Below are 17,887 nucleotides of genomic sequence, written 5' to 3' on the forward strand. Positions count from 1 at the left end.
AGGAAAATTGACAAACCCCATCCCTGTCTGCGTCCTTCTACACTTCCAAAGTATTCTTCTGAGACATCTGGCTTTTAGTGTTGTTTTTTTTTTCAAGCTATGTCCCAGTTGTTACAGACATTTTCTTTGGTCAATTTTCTTTAGTTATTCCCATGGAAATTATAGAGGTGGCCTGCCAGCTGCAATCCATGATTTGATGTCACGAACCTTGACCTTTCTGACTTTCCAAAGTATACTTTTTCATTATTTAGACTTAATTTGGCTTGGATGGAGGCGTCATGTTCATTTCAAGTGATATTTCTATTTTATTAGAAAGCTGGAGGTATGTTTTACAACTAAATCTCCTTCCTTTCGTATTCACCACAGAGATTTCTGAAACTGTGATCCTGTTTACAAATTTCTTTCCTCCTTTCAGTCAAGTCTTTAAAGACACAGGACTATTTTTTGAAAAGTCTGTAGTACACTGACCCTTTTCCTACCTGCTCTTCTTTTAATGCCTGAGATTCTCCCTGTGGAAGGTATACACAGAACTCTGCACATTTTTGGACGAATGCATTTTGACATTATATATGAAATAAAGCCTTCAAGACTTCGCATATGACACTGAGGTGGTATTAGGTACCACGGCACACCTGAGCAGAGGGATTGAAACTGAGGTGGAACAGAAAAAGCTGCAACAGAGCATTCCCAGCTCTCTGTTGAATGTATGTGTCACAAATCTGCTGCCCTGCTGTCATTTGGGCTCTGGCCTTGAAGTACAGTGATTTCCCTGACATCTCCTAGAGCCTGAGTAGTTTTTACAGAAATCAGTTTTAGTATCTTCCAGAGTTAAGAAAAGTTAGTTAGCTAAATCTTAAAACTGTTTGAAATTGGATTTAAGCTAGTCTTTTAATAAGCACATCAGCTTGGTTCCCAAGCTTGGTCTCTAGCATATAAGAATGATCTTTTTCCCCCGTATTTCATCTTGGCTGGTTTATTGCAACATATCTTGGAGGTTCTTGACCAGTATTTCCATTAAAACTGATTCTAAATTCACCTGCCAGCACTTAAAATCCAACTAAAACCATACATGTATTTAATTTATAATGAGATCACCACATTGGAAGATACAGACAGACAAGATTTTGCTGTATTTTCAATAAAAGCACAGCTGTCAAGATAAAAATAATATTAAAAAAATATCCCTGAATTACTGATGTAACTTTAGATGATTAAAACAGAAGAGAAACATAATAATCAAGCGTACTGGAGAATATACCACTTGAATATTATTTATATTTCACATGATTAGGGTGATGAAGTTAGCTGGGCCGTTCATTTTTGCACCTTACTTAGTTCTAATCCTGTTTAAGACACCAAATTATCAAGTCTTCTTAGTTTTGAAGTTACACCAGGGAATATAAAAAAAAATATATATTTCAAAAATTTTAAAAGACCATTTTCAATTGGTTCTCAAATATTCCTCTTAATCATCTACTCTTATTGTAATCAGTATAAGAAATGAAGGAGATACAGACTTTTTGCAGCCACTTGGAACTACACAGTACTTTCCCATCAACCTGCTCCTCATTGGTTTCCACCCCTTTGGAGGGAAAAAAAATAAAAAATAAAAAAGTGGACAGATTTTTTCCAACAAGTGATGGAATAGGCTAAATCAAAGTGATTCCGAGCAAAAAAAAAAAAGAAAAAAAAAAAAAGAAAATTAATTGTGATTTAAATCAGCATGGAGGGAATTTTGATTTAAATAATTTATTTTAAACTTTGCTTTTTCATCTTTGGTCCTTGGGTAGTCAATTCCCAGAGGCTGGGAATGCTCTGACAAGTTGATTTACAGCTAATTATAGTCTGCACTAAAACTGTGATTTCTTTTTTGTTAACCAAGAGAATACACTATATACATATTTAAGTAATGTCAGTATATTAATTTCAGATTCTGCTAGACAATGGTGGATGATGAGTCTTATTTAATAGACAATTAACTTTTTCTCGTGATTTGTGTCAAGTCACTTTCTGATGATGGTTTCAGGATTCAATTAAATTACACAAATCTTGCATTTTGAAATAAACTTGATAAAATACAGGCAAGAACACTCAAGTGCAAGAAGTAGCTAATGAAACATGTTAAGTAATCCATTTCTTCTTTTGGAGGAACCTTATCTGTTAATGCCACAGATATTACCAAAACTTTGCTTTTGATTTGAAGGGCTCAAAATGTTTTTGACTCAACTCTAGAGGCGACCTCCTAAGTTGACAGCATAGGTACTCTGGCCTGTTGAGTCAATGCTGTTTTCATGCTCTACAGTGTAAGACCTAAGTGCTCAATCTATTTAATTTATTGAAAGGGAGGTGGAAATATAACATAAATGATCTCTGCACAGAAATACTCAAGGGAAGGAATTTTGCAGGCTTGGCTCTTATAATCTAGCAGAAAAAAAAAAAATTACCGTAGTATCTAGAAACTAAAATTGGGTAATGTCAGACTTTGAGGGAAAAAAAGGGCATAATCTCTTAGGCAGTAAAATAATTAACCTCCAAAGAATGTAATGAATTCTCCACAATGTGACATTCTAATTCCAGGTTAGATCTTCAGTAAATACATTTACAAAAGTAATGGGGTGGACCAAAATTGAAATTTAGTTTGATGCAGAAATGTAGAAAGCAGGGTCAGGCAAGGTGATCAAAAGTGTCCTTTCTGGCATACCTAGAAATGGAGAGTGTGCTGCTTTAAGAAGCACACTGCAAGAAGTGTAAGCTGCATGGTCAAGCTGAAGAGAAGCTTCCAGCATGGGAAGATTACCCATTGCCACTGTACAGCAAGGCTGGTTCCTTAATCCATTTCCAAGCTTCCCAGTTCCAGGATGCATGTTACATTTAAGACAGATACTCCAGTGAGCAAATTACCAGTTTGCTCAGCAGTCTCGTCCCAGCCACAGCAATAGAGCTGGACCCATCTACACAGCCTGAACTCATTTTTCCATGCTAGCAGTTATTTTCTAATGCTCTCACAGCCTTTCTGGCCTTCCCCCTTTTCTTGACATAAATGTGTTCTTCAATAATACGAGAATACCAGAGAAAGTCTGAAGTAGTACTTTTCCATTGGAATCAGCATTTCTTATTGGAAAGATGGCTGAGCTTTCTAATCCACACTCATCATGTGAACCAGCGTCTCAGTGTCTGTCAGTCTGCTTTTGGTCACAGCCAGCTTTTCCACCACCACAGAAAATAACGCGTCCTTGAACACGAGGCTTCTCCAAACAAGGCTGCCATTAGCAAGACTGTGATTTACATTAATTGAGACTTCCATAAAAGCAAGCTCAAAAATAGAACCATGAACAAACAGAGCAGCTTCAGCTTCATATCTGTTCCATAGCTCCATCAGGAAAATATTCTGAATTACACCAAGAAAGTAGGCATTAAAAAGAGTGTAAAAGATACAAACGTTTTTCTGGCTCCCATAACCTTGCCCTGCTCTTCTTCCCAAAAGAAGAGGCTAAGAGGTGTAAGAATCAGGCCATTCTCCTCCTAAGCAGGAGGATTTAACATTGCTTAATACTACTACTCAGCACTACTTAGCAATAGCCTCAGGGCAACACATAAGTACTGAGTGCAAAGAACTGTATCTCTCTTGCAAAGCCTCCTATTCTGTCTCTCCCACTTTGCTGCTTTTCTGCAGACAGAACAGCACAATGCAGTGAGAGATGAAGACTGCCACTCTCCTGCCACAGCCACTTATCATTTAATTCAGATGTTTGCCTCTGTAGACATTTCCAAAGCAAGCCTACAGGCTGGCATTATTTTACCTAGAAACTTTACTATGTAGCTCAGCTCACCACCCCTTAGACCAGTCAGACAAAAAGCCTTCCTCCAAAGGCTGCTGCCTCCGGTTTCCCCTTTTAATTAAACATGTAACCTAACACAGGAACAGATCCTCCACTCACAGGGAAAAAGGACATCACTGACTTCAGTGAGACCAGGACAGTAATTTGCTGCTGCACCTACTGAAAAGACAAGCACACTTGACAGCTGAATTCCTCAAAATGAGTTAATACAGTCCTGTATCACCTGAATTTGGCCCATAATATCTATTAACAGCTTCAGAGAAAAACAGTAAAAAAAAAGCCACAACGATGCTTCAGAGCTTAGAATTTTACAAGCCAGCAGCAGGTATGTTCAGCTCTGACCTCATGCAGGATGCATGCATTTGCAAAGGAATGGGGCAGTATCTTAGGAGCATCAAACACTGATATTTGCTAGGTGAACATTTCTCCTTGTCTGGTGGGGAGGAAGACCAAAGCTCTCTTACTTAATTTGTCCATGCCCACACACATTGGCATGAGTCCTGGTAGCTTTCAGGTGAGCAGAACAGCTTCACTCTGTAGGTCCCAGCTACTCCTGACATAGATCCCCCTTCTCCCTCCTCATCCTGTGAAACTGGCTGCAGTCCAAGCGCTTTCCTCTCCTTCCTTGTGTGCCACACCACAGCGGCAGGCAAAGGTCACATCCTCCTGGACTCAACACAATATTGCAACAGGAATTTGTTTCCCAGCATCTACAACCCTCATCTGGAGCCTCTGTTTATCTCTTATTAAACTGGGCTTAAATGGCTAAGTATGCAGACAGTTCCATGTGGCATCCATACCAATGCAGCTCAATGGCCTCACCACTGTGAGGCCAAAAAAAGAACAAACCCAAGGGCAGGAAACAGTGAACTGATACTAAAATGCTAGAGAGATACTCTTTTGAGGAAATACTACCTCTTCATTTCTTTCTTCTTTCTCTTAATTTCATCTTCTTTTTTTTTTTTTTTTTTTTTTTAATAATGCTGCTCATTACCGTAGTTTTCATGGATCCTCCACTGAGAACTGGTTGGCAAATGGGTGGTTTTTACCTGGATTCCTCTACACTCCTGGGCAGTCAGCCATGAGAACAAAAGAAATCACTCATTTCCATTAGTGGCTGGCAATGAGACTGCATCCACTTCGTCTGGATTTAGACCTCACTGTACAATCTAGTCATTTGTGACTGCCAGGGCTTAATTACTGCAGTAACATGAAACTGCAAAATGTACAAAAATGAAGTATAAAAAGCAGCAGCTGATTGCTGAATTGTAGGCACACCCAAAGGTGTGTGATATCCCAAAGCTCTGCTCCTGCCAGGGTGGAAATCCTCTGGAGACACAGCTTGGCTTGCATGCAGCAGTCCAAGCATTTGGGTTGGGAAGCACAAACAGCCCTGCTGAAGTGCAGGTCTTCTCACCCTCCAGCATGATCTCCTTAGGCACAGAGAGCAAGGACACTTTCACAGTGATCTTCAAAAGCTTAGGGAATCTTTGCATGACTTCCTAAATGGGGAGTTCCCACCAGTTGAATACTCAAACTGGCTCTAAGAGCAGTAGAGTTGTGTCTCCACCAAGTTAAATGGAGGTTTGGGGAGCACCACTGTAAAATTCATGAGCTTATTTAGATAAATCTACTTTAAAAAACCCAAAAACCAACCAAACGAACTCCACAAAAACACAGTTGTAGAGGTGAGCAGTATACACACCCAGGGAACATGCTGAGGATGCAGCAGTTTGGGAAGGAATGGGACAGAAGGGATACAGAGAATGCTTACTACATAAAAGCAAGGGCATGACTACAGCTGCACTGTAGTGCTCACTTCTGGTCATTCTCCCTTGAAAGGAATACAGGGGAAATCAAAACAACTCTGGCTTATGGAAGTTATTTCACTGGGAAATTTCAGTTTACAACACCTGAAAAAATAAGGCAAATTTTCTTACTGGGAAAATGAATAAAAGAAGATGTAATACACAAATATAAAAATTTCTGTAGAGAGTTAACTGGGCACCAATTACAAATTTACTCTTGCAATCCACAAGCAAGTACTCAACAAAATGGAATTTCAAAATAAATAAAAAAGGAGTGTGCAAAATTAAAGTACACCTAACTAACTTGCAAAAATCACTGCTAAAAACATGACAGGAAAACGTGAGTGTTGGAGGACTGCAAAAAAAGATGGTTATTTACCCAGAATTTACCATGCAAGACACACTTGGAAAGCAGGCCTCTGTCAGAAAAGCCAGTTACTGCACAGGTTGAATCTCCAAGAAAAAAAAGGCTGACAAATATAATTTGAAGGCACAGACACATTCTTTGGTTTAGGAACCACATACATTAAAAATGCCTGCAGACATCCAACAGTGTCTTGTGAGGCAGCCTTTATATCTGGTTAGCAAAAGTAAAATCTTTGTATTTTCATCTGGAATTGGACACAGCATTACATATTTATCAATCAGTCTTTCAGTGTACACTTTTAATTGTAAATAGCTGAGTGGAAAAAGAAGCAGCAAAAAGAGACAATCCACTGATTTCCTAAATGCCAGCAGTACTTTACAACAAAAAATCCCTTCTTGCTGATAGATACCTATTTTTGCTTTGCTTTTAGAAATCAGGCTGCCTGTAGGTCCAAGAAGTTGATTGGACCATACCTCTGAGGACTTGCCCAGCCCTCTAATTCTAAAGGGGGAATATTTTTCTGTTTTTGTTTTCCTCTCCCTGCTTCCCACAATCTCTTTTAGCATCCTCTCACTCCCCTTTCTGGCTTGATTTATGTTACACTCTGCTATTAGAACTCTCATAGAAAAGGGGCTGAAATTCCTGAAATGCTTCCTTTTTGTTATGCCCCACTGGTTTCAGACTAGAATTAGTCTTCATTCAGTTGATAAGGATTAAAAATTAAAAAAAGCCCTCAGAGAATTCACTCACATTTCCAGAGCATTCAGTGAAAGCACAGAGATGCTCTCATGGAATAGGACTGCAGTCAGACAGCTCTTGCAGCAGCAGTGGGACTTTGGTAGCTGTGGCTGCTGTAGTGGAAGCTTTCCACAGCAACATTCTATCAATGCCAGCTAGGATTATATCACTACAAACTCAGTCATTTATGCCCTGCTACGACCTGTTATAACTCTTGCAGAGCCAGCTCCCTCAATGTCATGTTCTCTACCTGTGGATCATGACTCTTGCTGACATGTTCAATGAGAGACCTGTTTTTTAAAAATTCAAAAGTCCAAATGAATAGTACAGGTCTAAAATGGCAGTAAATCAGCAGCAAAAGGTGACAAGACAAAAGTGCAGAATGATCTCTCATGTTAGAGCTGGACATCAGCTGTGGGCTGCTTTCCCTCCCCACTGGAAGGAGGGTGAGTCAGTGTGTGCACAAGCCTTGGTGCTGTACCTGGGTAAGGATGCATACTGCCTTTCCACCCCCTCGAAGTGAAGACTGTAGGAGCTCCCATCTGGACCTTTTCCAGGCACCTGTGGAGAGGAGAGTAATTAGAGATGAAGATCAATTATGCAGCCCAGCTACTAACAATGCATCTCAAAACGATAAGCAGAGAACACATGATGCTGCAACATGCCAAAATCAACAAAAGAAAGGCAGGGGCTTAAAGAAGCTTCAAATCCCATACATAATCTTATCACTGCTAACAAGAAAGGCTTCTGTATCAAAGAAGTGTTTAGAGCAGGTACAATCTTCAGAGCCTTTCCCTCATCTGCCTACTAGCTGGGATACTGTCTCTTCTTCCCTGACTGGCCTTCCTCTTGGAATTCAATAACATGAGGACATCACCTAACTGAGCACACTTCTTCTAATTACAGTGCATAACTACCCAAATCAAAGCTAACATCTTAGTACTGAGTCTGCCTTTTTTCCCTCCACTGGCTTGTTTTGTTTAAGTATAAAATATGATACAAACAGGTTTTCTTTCATTCTTAACACGAGTCCAGAAACTTTCCCTAAGGCCACTGCAAAGCTAAGTGTCCAGCAGGGAGTTAAGTGCATTTCTGATGCTCTGGTGCCATTTCAAAAGTGCAGCATTAGTGCACTCAGTTAAAATGCCAGCGCTACTTGGTTTGTGTTCAAGATGGCAACCGGCATTGGCTGGGGAGCACGGTTCTATCAGGAAGGCTCCAACCGGCTACCAAACGGTGAACTTCAATGCTTTTAGCACACAGGAGCTCTCCCAATTTCACTCACTCAATGCCTGCTGATGGCCCAAAGTGTTAAGAGCCTTGTTAAAATGGAGCTATTAGTCTTTTCTTCCATAAATGGAGGAGGCTCTGACTGCCTTCAGTGTTTCCTACATTAGTATGTATTTCTATTCCGGTGCTGCTGGAATCAGCAGTTTTATAAAGCAATATACTAAGAGGCCATTTAAAATCCCCTTCCCCTTTTACAGATTAATAGCAGAAAGGAAGATTTAATGCCTTTTCAAACATTTTTAACAATTCATTAAAAAGAAAGTAATAAATCACACCGAGCTTTCGGCAAATGCCTGATTAGAAAAAAGAGAAAACAAAAATTAACATGTTTTTTGCATTCTACAGGTTAAAGTACATTTCTGTCAGTCCTGTAATTTATGCACAATACATCATTTTCACTGAACAGATGTATAAACCCCTGCAATGACAAAAGTTGTACATTCAGGTGTATTAAGTGCTATCTACCTTCACAAAGCATTTCTGTGTACATTACATAAGCCAAGTCCAATGCAAAGAGAGGCAGTGTCATTTGGAGCTACTAGGCTTAGGAATTATCCCAGACAAATTTTGGTATGCACCTTGGCACTCATCAAATATCCAAGATACTTGTAAATGAAAAAAATTATTTAATATAGGCCTCTTGCAAGCTTTCTTTATATAATTCAAAACAGAAAGGGGTTCTCACAGAACTTTTGGCCTCAAGAAAAAAACACCTCTGATTTAAAATGACTCATGCTTTAGCAACGCCTGACTTTGGATGAGCAAAAAATAACAATAACTGCCCTACATTTCAAAAAGAGGGCAGTAGGCAGTAGGGATCATTCATTCATTTTTTCCACCAGAAAAAGTAACATGCAGAGAGACTTTACAGAGTCACTTAGGTGAAGAGTCACAGCCACTCTGGCTGTTTTTACATTATTAATTTCATCAGGTTCATAATTTCCCTCAAGTTCCCAGGTACACTGGTGAGAGAAGACCCTTCAGACTTCTCTGTTTTATGAAGAAGAATGAGGGGAAAAGAAACAAATGTATGTACAAGAAACATGGAGTACATGGTCTACCTGTGCAGCTGTAGATAGGTTATTGATTATGTGCATGAGCCTGGTAATGGTGCATTCACAGCCCCACGTGAGATTCCTGCACTCTCACACCTAAAGGGAGTAACAGCAGCCAGGCAACATGAAAAACCACAAACATTCAGAATTGTGCCAGCATCAAGCAGCAATCCCAAAACTTATACCAATCACCAAAAGTAAAAAATATTTACATCACAAGGCCATTTTTCAGCCTGAAAACACCCCCTTTTTTTGATGGTTTCCTACAGACCAAATAGAAGGCAATAGCCCCTGCCAGGTCTGTTTGTATATATGATTTGAGAGACAGTTACCATAGAAACACCCTGGTGGCAGATAGACAATTTTGCTAATTTGGATCCATCGAGCGGCTGAGTCTCCACACCCTATATAAAACCCCCAATGCACTGGAAAAGCATGCTCTGGCTCTGCACAGCTAATTAAAGGCTCAGCCATTTCTTCTGATTTCCCTTCTCCATCTGTCCATGCGACAGTAAAAGCGTATCATCACTCAGCCTGGAGTGCCAAAATGGTGCCTGGAATAAAATACTACCCTGATGAAAAGAGAAATTGTGAAAATAGAAACACCTCCTTAGTAGAAGTTATTTATGTTTCAGAAAAAGTCAAAGCAAAGGGTTCCTTTGCTGCCTTCTACAACAAACTAAGCTAAAAATCTGTGTGAAATGTATTAATTTGTAAGATCAAAATATTCCAGCTTCTCCTCCTTTCCTAAAACAGGACATATGCAGCTGGCCCTCAGACCAGGTGTGGAAGTTTTAACACAGTTAATACAACATATTTAGGTGAAGAAACAGTAATCTTAATAAAATAGGATTAAAACCTGGAAGTTCTATCAGAGCCAAGTGGGTGGTGACCAGGGGGTGACCAGCAAGGGAGCTGACAGAAGGTGCAGTGCTCAGCTGAGTTCCTACAGATGCAGCTGGAAGAGCTTAGGAGACCAACACCCCAATCAATAGAGAACACGACAGCAGGTGAAATACACATTTCACAAACGTGTGGTAATGCACAACAGAAAAATGATCCAAAATATGCTCCTGTATTTTTAGGGTTTAAATTAACAACATCAACTTAAATAAGTGCCATCATTATGAACAGTTCATCTCTTAAGAGCGGCCTCAACTAACAAGCAAAACATGAATATGCAAAAATAACGGGCAGAGATAAACACAGAAACAGCCATCATCCTATCAGTGCAATTAAAAGAGCAGCATGCTTAAACTGAGGAAAGAAAATACTACCTTTATCAAAAAACAACAACAAACAATTCATGAAATGTAACTGTTGCAAAGTTGGTAGGGCCAAGGGCTTTGTGGAATGTAAAACTGATAAACCAGATACAAATATGAATCAAACCAACTAACATCTGGTTAGCAGAAGATAGTAAAATCTTTGGCAGGTGGAGAGGCAAGGTCTCAGAGAGCTGAATGGGAGAGCAGAACTGTCCCAGCAGTGTTCTCCTAATTGCCCCTTTGGGAATCCCAGTCACAGCGGTGGCTACGCTCGGAGACAAGATACCAGGAAAACTGGCAAAACACTGCCTCCATATAACTCAATGCCTTCAAGGTCAGGATTTTCTGTGTGCCAGAGAGGTGTTTTTTATACATGGCTAGTCAATGTTTCTCTTGTTTAAGTCTCTCTTTTTAGAACCAACAATTTTCACTAGCTGACAAGATAGAAAGGTATCACTTCAGAAAATAACCTATGACACCTCTGTGTCCTTAATTAAACCCCTGCCAGCTCCCAGCAAAAGAACCAGGCTGGTGGAAGTGTAGACTGAAGGACAGATCAAGCCAGAAACAAATAGAGTGTTCAAACATCTGCAAATAAATTTTAAGCTATAATTGAGTATACCTGTGAGCAGGTGTCTTGAGTAAGTCTGGAATTTGCCCACAGGAGAATTCTGGAATTGCAGAATAACAATTCTTTGGAAGAAGAGAAAGGATTTGTTTAATCCCAAAGCTCCTGACTATCTTGAAAACTGTGCAGAAAAGTGCATGAGACTGTGTTTTTTCCATGGGAGATCCTGCATTTCATTCTCCCTCATCTGTCTCATACTGCCTTTTTCTTGGAGCATTTGTTAAAGGCTACAATTCTAGGTGCCAGCAGGAAAGCCTCCCTTGCTCCTTCCTTATGGATCAAGGTGTTAGAGGTTGGACAGATGCTGTGGCACAAAAAATAGCAACTATAGTGATCTTTCTTGAAGTTTAAGCCTCATGAAGCCAGAATTGACTTTTTCTTGTGCATCCATCCACAGCTCAAGGTGACAACTACCACGCTACAAACAGAACACAGCAACACCTCCTTGCCCCTACCAGCAGAATTTGGCAGGCCAGTGTGTTTCTGCCTGGGGCTCTACTTCTCACAGATTCCCACCTGACTCCCAACTCAAAGTCCATCCTGAGTGAAGTCAGCACAGATAAAACCCAAGGCCAAGGATACTGCTTATAAGGAAAATAAATGGTGCAGAGACATTTTCAGGTTGGCTGTCTCATAAAGTTGCAGACACTGTTCCCTCTCCTGCAGGTATTTAGAATTGCATACAGTAAACTTCATCATCACTGCAAAGGTCAGTAGGTTAAAAAAATTATTTTAAAACTTCTTAACCCGCTACTCTTCTGCTCAAACGTTTCCCACTGTTAAAAAAAGAATAATACACAATGGGTGTTGCATTCAGGATCGTTAATTCTTCACTTATATGCTAAGCATCGCTGTCCATTTACTTTTGCTTTAGCCCCTATTTTTTCTGACTCCTTAACAGTAAGCCTGCTTCAAACATTTCAATTACTATTAAGATCAGAAAGAAAATTTGGACAGTGTGCTGCCCACTAAGTAACTTTCTCAAGGCTGATGAGATTTAGCTACATGTTTTTGAATCCAGGGCAAAACACTGCTGACTCCACTTGAGCCACACCTGACTAATTTAAAATTATGGGAGATCAGGAAAAGCTTATGAAGATAGGAGTCCTGGGACTCCTAACTTTTTCTCTGTGTATGCTCAGAAAAATCACTTGAGCTTGTGCACTGTGGTTTGCTACCCATAAAAATGGCAGGATACTACCATTGTATTTTATATGACTGACATGCACTATAAGACAGGAGCCACCCCAGGAAGGCTGCAGAGTGAAGTTTCTGCTCTGCCATCAATCCAAGTGCTTTGAAAATGCCACCCAGTTCTGCTCTTTGCCTGAAAGTCTGTGTATAAACATGACACATAGAACTGCTCCAATGCTTAGTACATTTTTCAATAGTCTTGTGATCATCTGCTAAAGGACTTGATTCAGATGCTGGTTTGACCTCTGTTCTCAAAGCTCTTCTTTTGTCTGTGAGTGTTTCTAATCACATGGGTTGAGATTCAGCATGCCAAAAAGAGCCGTGGTATAACGGAATTTGCCCTTTAACCTTCAGGTCTCCCCTCTGCTGAGACACAGTTGGTTTTTGTTTTCAATTAAGTGAAAACTGAAGAAAAATGGAGAGGTAAAAGTGTATTTGTTCCCCACCCTGGTCTCAATGTTTCATACACAGGTGAAGCATCAGAATTTACCACTTATTTTTTGCATTTCAACTCAGCCTGGTTCTGGGAACCGCAAGTGAAATTTAAGAGAACAATTTGACTTGCTAACACTTCCTTTAGCTGCTGAAACAGAGGTGGGTGATGTAAGGCAGTGAACTGGATGGTCTATGTGAAATGGAAGAAGTTGATCGATGGGGTCTCCTTAACTCCTTACTGCTGTGATAGCCTCATTACCCCACCCTTGAAGACCTCCAGCATTCCCACAGAAAGCAAAATTTTTTCCATCCAGGTTTTTTTCTGCTTTGCGTCAAAAGGTAAAGATTAAAAATTCTACCAGTGTCTACAACTCAAAAGAATTTTCCTGATGTTTTCCATACATACACAAAGAGGGATATATTTTGCTTTCCTGGTTTTGCAATGAAAGTTGAAACAGTGATTTTGCGTTATTATAACACTCATCATTTCTCCCTCTAATTTGGATGGTTTTTAATAAAGCTCCATTGATTCCTCTGAAAGAAATCCCTCCTGGCAAAAGCAGAACACACACGCTGATTGCTAAATATGCAGCAATTATCATATTCAGCGGCGCACTTTAATATCTTATTTATAGATGTATCTATCTATAATTTGCTTTAATTAAGTTGCATTGATTTTAATGGCAGAAGTAGTCCTCAAAGAGGAGTCTAATGTTCTATGAGCCCATTGCTACTCCTTTACCATTGTTTGGATATAAGACAGCACCTTTAATATTTCTTTTTGATTTTCTTGGTTGTGCTTTTCTTCACTAAGTGGCTGCAATGGCAAACCAAAATGATATTCCACAGGAACTCTTAAAATCACCTTCACCACTGAAGAGAGAGCACTTTCAACTTCCCTGTTACAAACTTGTTTGTTATAAACAAACTTATTCCCAAGAATAAGGAAGGATGCAGAACCTTTCCAGCAGATCCTGAGACACCTCCTTTTTCTGTTCCTGCTTCATTTTACAGACAACTCAGGACTATAATTGTCAATGGTTCTCAAATCATGGTCCAATGTCTTCAAATTTGTTTTGGGTACTGTGGCAAATTAAATTTTTTTATGTTTGTGTCAACAGAAATACAGGCTAAATAATCTGGAAAGGTGAATCAATGGATGGTTATAATGTCTGCTCATGGCCCAATCACCAAGTCATGACCTTGCAGTCTCCTAAAGTTCAACTTTCTGGGCTCAGTCCCAGGGAATGTTGTGCTTTATTTTTGTTAAGCACACACTCACCTTTAAGCATTTTATACTAGTCTTGTTTTGAGATTATTCCAAAGAACACTTGATGCCATTAGAACTGTGACTGAGTTTGTCAAAAAAGTCCTGAAGAACAAAGGCAAGGTATTGCTCACTAGAAGAGTCACACAGCCTTGGTTTTGCTGGGTGCTACCACATACCCTGGCCCTGATTCAGGAAAGCATGCTAAATACTGAGGGAGGTTTTGTTTTAATTTCAATAGCATCTGATTCCTCTTGGAGGCATTCCCAAAGCTAACATACACCTGCATCTCTCAGTGCCTTTATCTCTTTTTTGAGAAAAAATACACAGGAAAAACATTTATATCTCTGTATCCTGAACATATCTTCACACATTTGAATACAGCATCCCAGTGATGATGATTTTGGCATCTTCATCTCTTAAGTAAATCTGTAAGATATTACTGGTTCATATCAACTGAGACTCTATCTCAGAGACTACCAAGGTAGTTTTATAACATTACTTATGCAGATCTTAATGTATCATTCCCTGTTAGCATTTTTTTCAAGTGAAAAATAAGTGCTGGCTTTTTAAATCACTGCCTTTTGGAATATATCAGCACTAATTTTATAAGAATTGTTCATGTTAAAATGCAAGGGCATGATCTCAAAGAAAAAGCACCAAAGTAGCTATGCAAGTACATTTTCAGTTTCTGGTCATCATTTTTCACTCACTGATTATTGCTTAAGTGTTGATTAATAGTTATGTTCATGCTGCTAGAATGCATTTCCCTTGGATGAGAAAAACACCCTTGTCCAAAAGAAAAAAGAGATAGTAATCAAACCATCCTTCCTCTTCCCTGTAAGAAACACAGACACACACTCCAGAGTCACTGATGATCTCGGTTCTGCTGTTGAATAGGTTTGAAGATTTTCACTTAGAAAATCAGCTGTGTGCAATCAGAACACTACTTGGTTGGTCCGATTGCAAGGCAATTAAATGCTCCCCTTCTGACTGTCTCTCTCTACAGATATATACATATACGTGCACATGCTCACACACAAATGTACATACTCAGAGTCACTTGTTCCTTCTCCCTATACAATGAACACCAGGAACACTGAAAACAGCAGTGTTCCATGGTGGAATTAAGCAGGGCTGATTATCTCAGGATTTACTTTTCCTCCTCGGTAATGCCCTACCTCTTGTTCAAGGAGGTGAAACTAATGGTTTAGATTTAGAGGGAGCAGAAAATTCTCTATAAAGGCAATAGACTGAGGGAAATACAAACACAGATGGGAACTTTAAAAGGGAAACAGGCTGTTCCCATAACAGTTTAAAAACATGGCAATTGCCTCAGTTTTGAAGAAAACAAGCTCTCAGCATTTGCTGTATCTTGCAACATTAAAGAGAGAGAAAACAGCAAAGATGGAGGTGAAGCCAGAACTGCAAAGTGTTTTTGCACAGTCCCACAAAGAAAATACTCTGCTTTCTGTACCCTCGCTCTGCGATGCCCTGATCCCTGGTGCTGGAGAACTATGGTTTCCTTTGACCAGGCAAAATGAGATCATTTCCTGGCCTGTGTCCGTCTCTGTGGGTGGCTTCCTTTTCCATTAGTTGTATAATATGTTTTGGTTAATTCTATCTCTTAATTGTCTTTAATGAGCACCAGATTTGCAACACCCTCACTTGCAAACCTCTTCTCAAATTAGAGGCAAACAGAAGTTTTCCTTGAGTTGAGAGAAAATCTTGAAAGTAGCAAAACAAAAAACGCACAGCACCCATCAGCATTGATTCTTTCCTACTACAAGGAGGCGTTTCAATTGCTCTTCTCCTGAACCAGGCCAAAGTAATTAATCTCTTCCCAGCCACTAAAGAGAATAACTTAACCTGTCACAGAGATACACTTGTGTTGCAATATACAGCATACTAATCCATATGTGTGTATACATTTCTAAAGCGGGTCTCCTTTGGCTGTCCTACAATACTGCGCACAATTCCTCTCCCTCCATGAAACCAGTCCTCTGCTTTAGCCTGTTTGAAACTAAGCTGCTTCTTGTTCCTCCCAGTCTTGCATTCTTTGCTTCTCTTCTCACTGTAATTAGTTTACAAGACTACTTATCCAGATGATTACTGCTTTTAAATGACAGTCATCTTTTCTTTTACTCCAGTTCATTGTTGTGTATCATTTTGTCTTGCTATCTGAATACCCAGTTCTCTAAAGCATTTTCTCATTATGTTATCTCCTGATATAAGGCATTTTGAAATACTTCATGAGAGACATTGTATGAAGTGAATTGAATTGAATTTTCTCTCAAAGTCAGGCTTTCAGCATCTTTCTCTCGCTAAGTCAGCAGAGTTCTTGGCACCAGTGCCAGGGTGTAATGGCCATGCTTTGCAGCTCAGCTATGAGCTTGTGTTCTTTTTAGGGAAAATGAAATGACAGTGTCAGTACCTGGAAAGCAAACAGAGGACAGATCAATATTTCCATTTATGATGAGGATGGCAAAATGAAAATGTTTGGTGTATTTTTGAGCATTTTAATGCACACATTGAGATAACACTATTTTGTGGTGTCTGCCTACATCTGGCGCTGGTGCTGAATGTGCACGCAGGGGGTATATACATGTGTATGTCAGGGAAGAAAAGAGGGAGGGAAGGGGGAAATAGCAGGGCATGGAACTAAATTGCAGAGCAAGTAGTGGAGGCAGACAGTGAAAAGCTTCCTGCAGGCAGGCAGCTTCACAGGGGAGAGCAAGCCTTTCATTGTCTATAAAATCATGCCTTGCTGGAGGTCCTCAAGAGTAGAAGGGGTAGCACCTAGAGGCACTAAATCTCTCACTGTTGTATTATTGCATTCTATGCACTTAGCTACTGTACAAACCAGCACACTGCTTCAAGAAAAGAAAAGGAGGAAGAAGGGGGAAAATGACCAAAGGGAAGAAGAGGAAGATGGCAGTAAAATTGGAAAACAACCCCCCGCCACAGCTCTCCCCAAGAATACTTCACATCAAAGAAAAGCTGCAGAGTAAATCGTCACGGAGTTAAAAGTTAACTTCAACTCCTTTCACTGTGACTTGACACCACTATGGAACAGTACTCCTAGAATTTGAATGGTTAGTCTGTAGCACAGGGTATTAAATCCACCTTAATCCTGTTAAACACAGACGCCAATAAAGAGAGGTGCTCTCTCAATGGCATCGTGACAAAAGCTCTCCACACTGCAAATTCAATATGGTTAACAAAAAAAAAAAAACAAACCAAAAACCCCTCCCAAACCTGGATTAATACTGAGCAAACAACATCAGCATAAGCAGGCTTAGAGACAGGAATTGCTTTCCATATGCTACGGCATCAGGCTCCTCCGGATCTTCAGATACCAGTCTGTAAATGTTACAGACATTGTTTCTCCTGCTTGCAACTGCTGTTGGGTGGTGACCTTCTTCGCTTGCTGATACCAATTTAGCAGTTGGTACAGTTTTCTGTGATTTGGTACTGTCTGTTGTTTGCTGGTACCAGATGGATACCAGATGGGTAACTGTGGGCAATGGTTCCTCTGTGTTCCAGTCCCAAAAATCACTGCCTATAGGGTCAGTCTTGTCAGTTGACTCCTAAGTGGCACTTCAAAGCAGCATTCTGAAAAACCTCAACATCTGTTCCTTACTCCTAATGACCTTAAAAAAATCTCGCAGACATACTTTCCTTTAGCCAGGAGTTACTGTGCATCTGCAGGACAAATACAACCTTACAGATGCTCACAGCCATCAAAGTCACTCTCGCTAATGGCAGCTCCAGGAGCCACCACCTCAACTCCAAAAGTCAGCACTGAATGTGAAGTATAATCAATATATTCTTTTCCGTGGTAGCTCCAAAATGTAGGAGTCAGAGATATTTCAAGGCATTTTTCAAAAAAGTACTTTCAGCAGTGAAGTGAAAGAACAAGAAAAAAAAAAAAAAGCGGCTTTGAAAGGCAGCAGGGATACCTGAGGGCTAAATTTCAAGTATGGAGAGAAAGATAG

At 39.9% G+C, this 17,887-nt stretch overlaps 1 protein-coding gene across 1 annotated transcript in view; it reads right to left on the reverse strand.

Moving 5' to 3' along the window:
- Window positions 1-17,887, reverse strand: part of PARD3B (par-3 family cell polarity regulator beta) — a 394,443-nt gene that overhangs the window by 21,705 nt on the left and 354,851 nt on the right. Inside the window, exon 22 of the mRNA XM_033064800.2 lies at window positions 7,234-7,313. Coding sequence (XP_032920691.1) covers window positions 7,234-7,313 — 80 coding nt within the window. The remainder of the gene's footprint in view (window positions 1-7,233; window positions 7,314-17,887) is intronic.

This window comes from Catharus ustulatus, chromosome 7, assembly GCF_009819885.2.
Source record: "Catharus ustulatus isolate bCatUst1 chromosome 7, bCatUst1.pri.v2, whole genome shotgun sequence".
Lineage (NCBI taxonomy): Eukaryota > Metazoa > Chordata > Aves > Passeriformes > Turdidae > Catharus > Catharus ustulatus.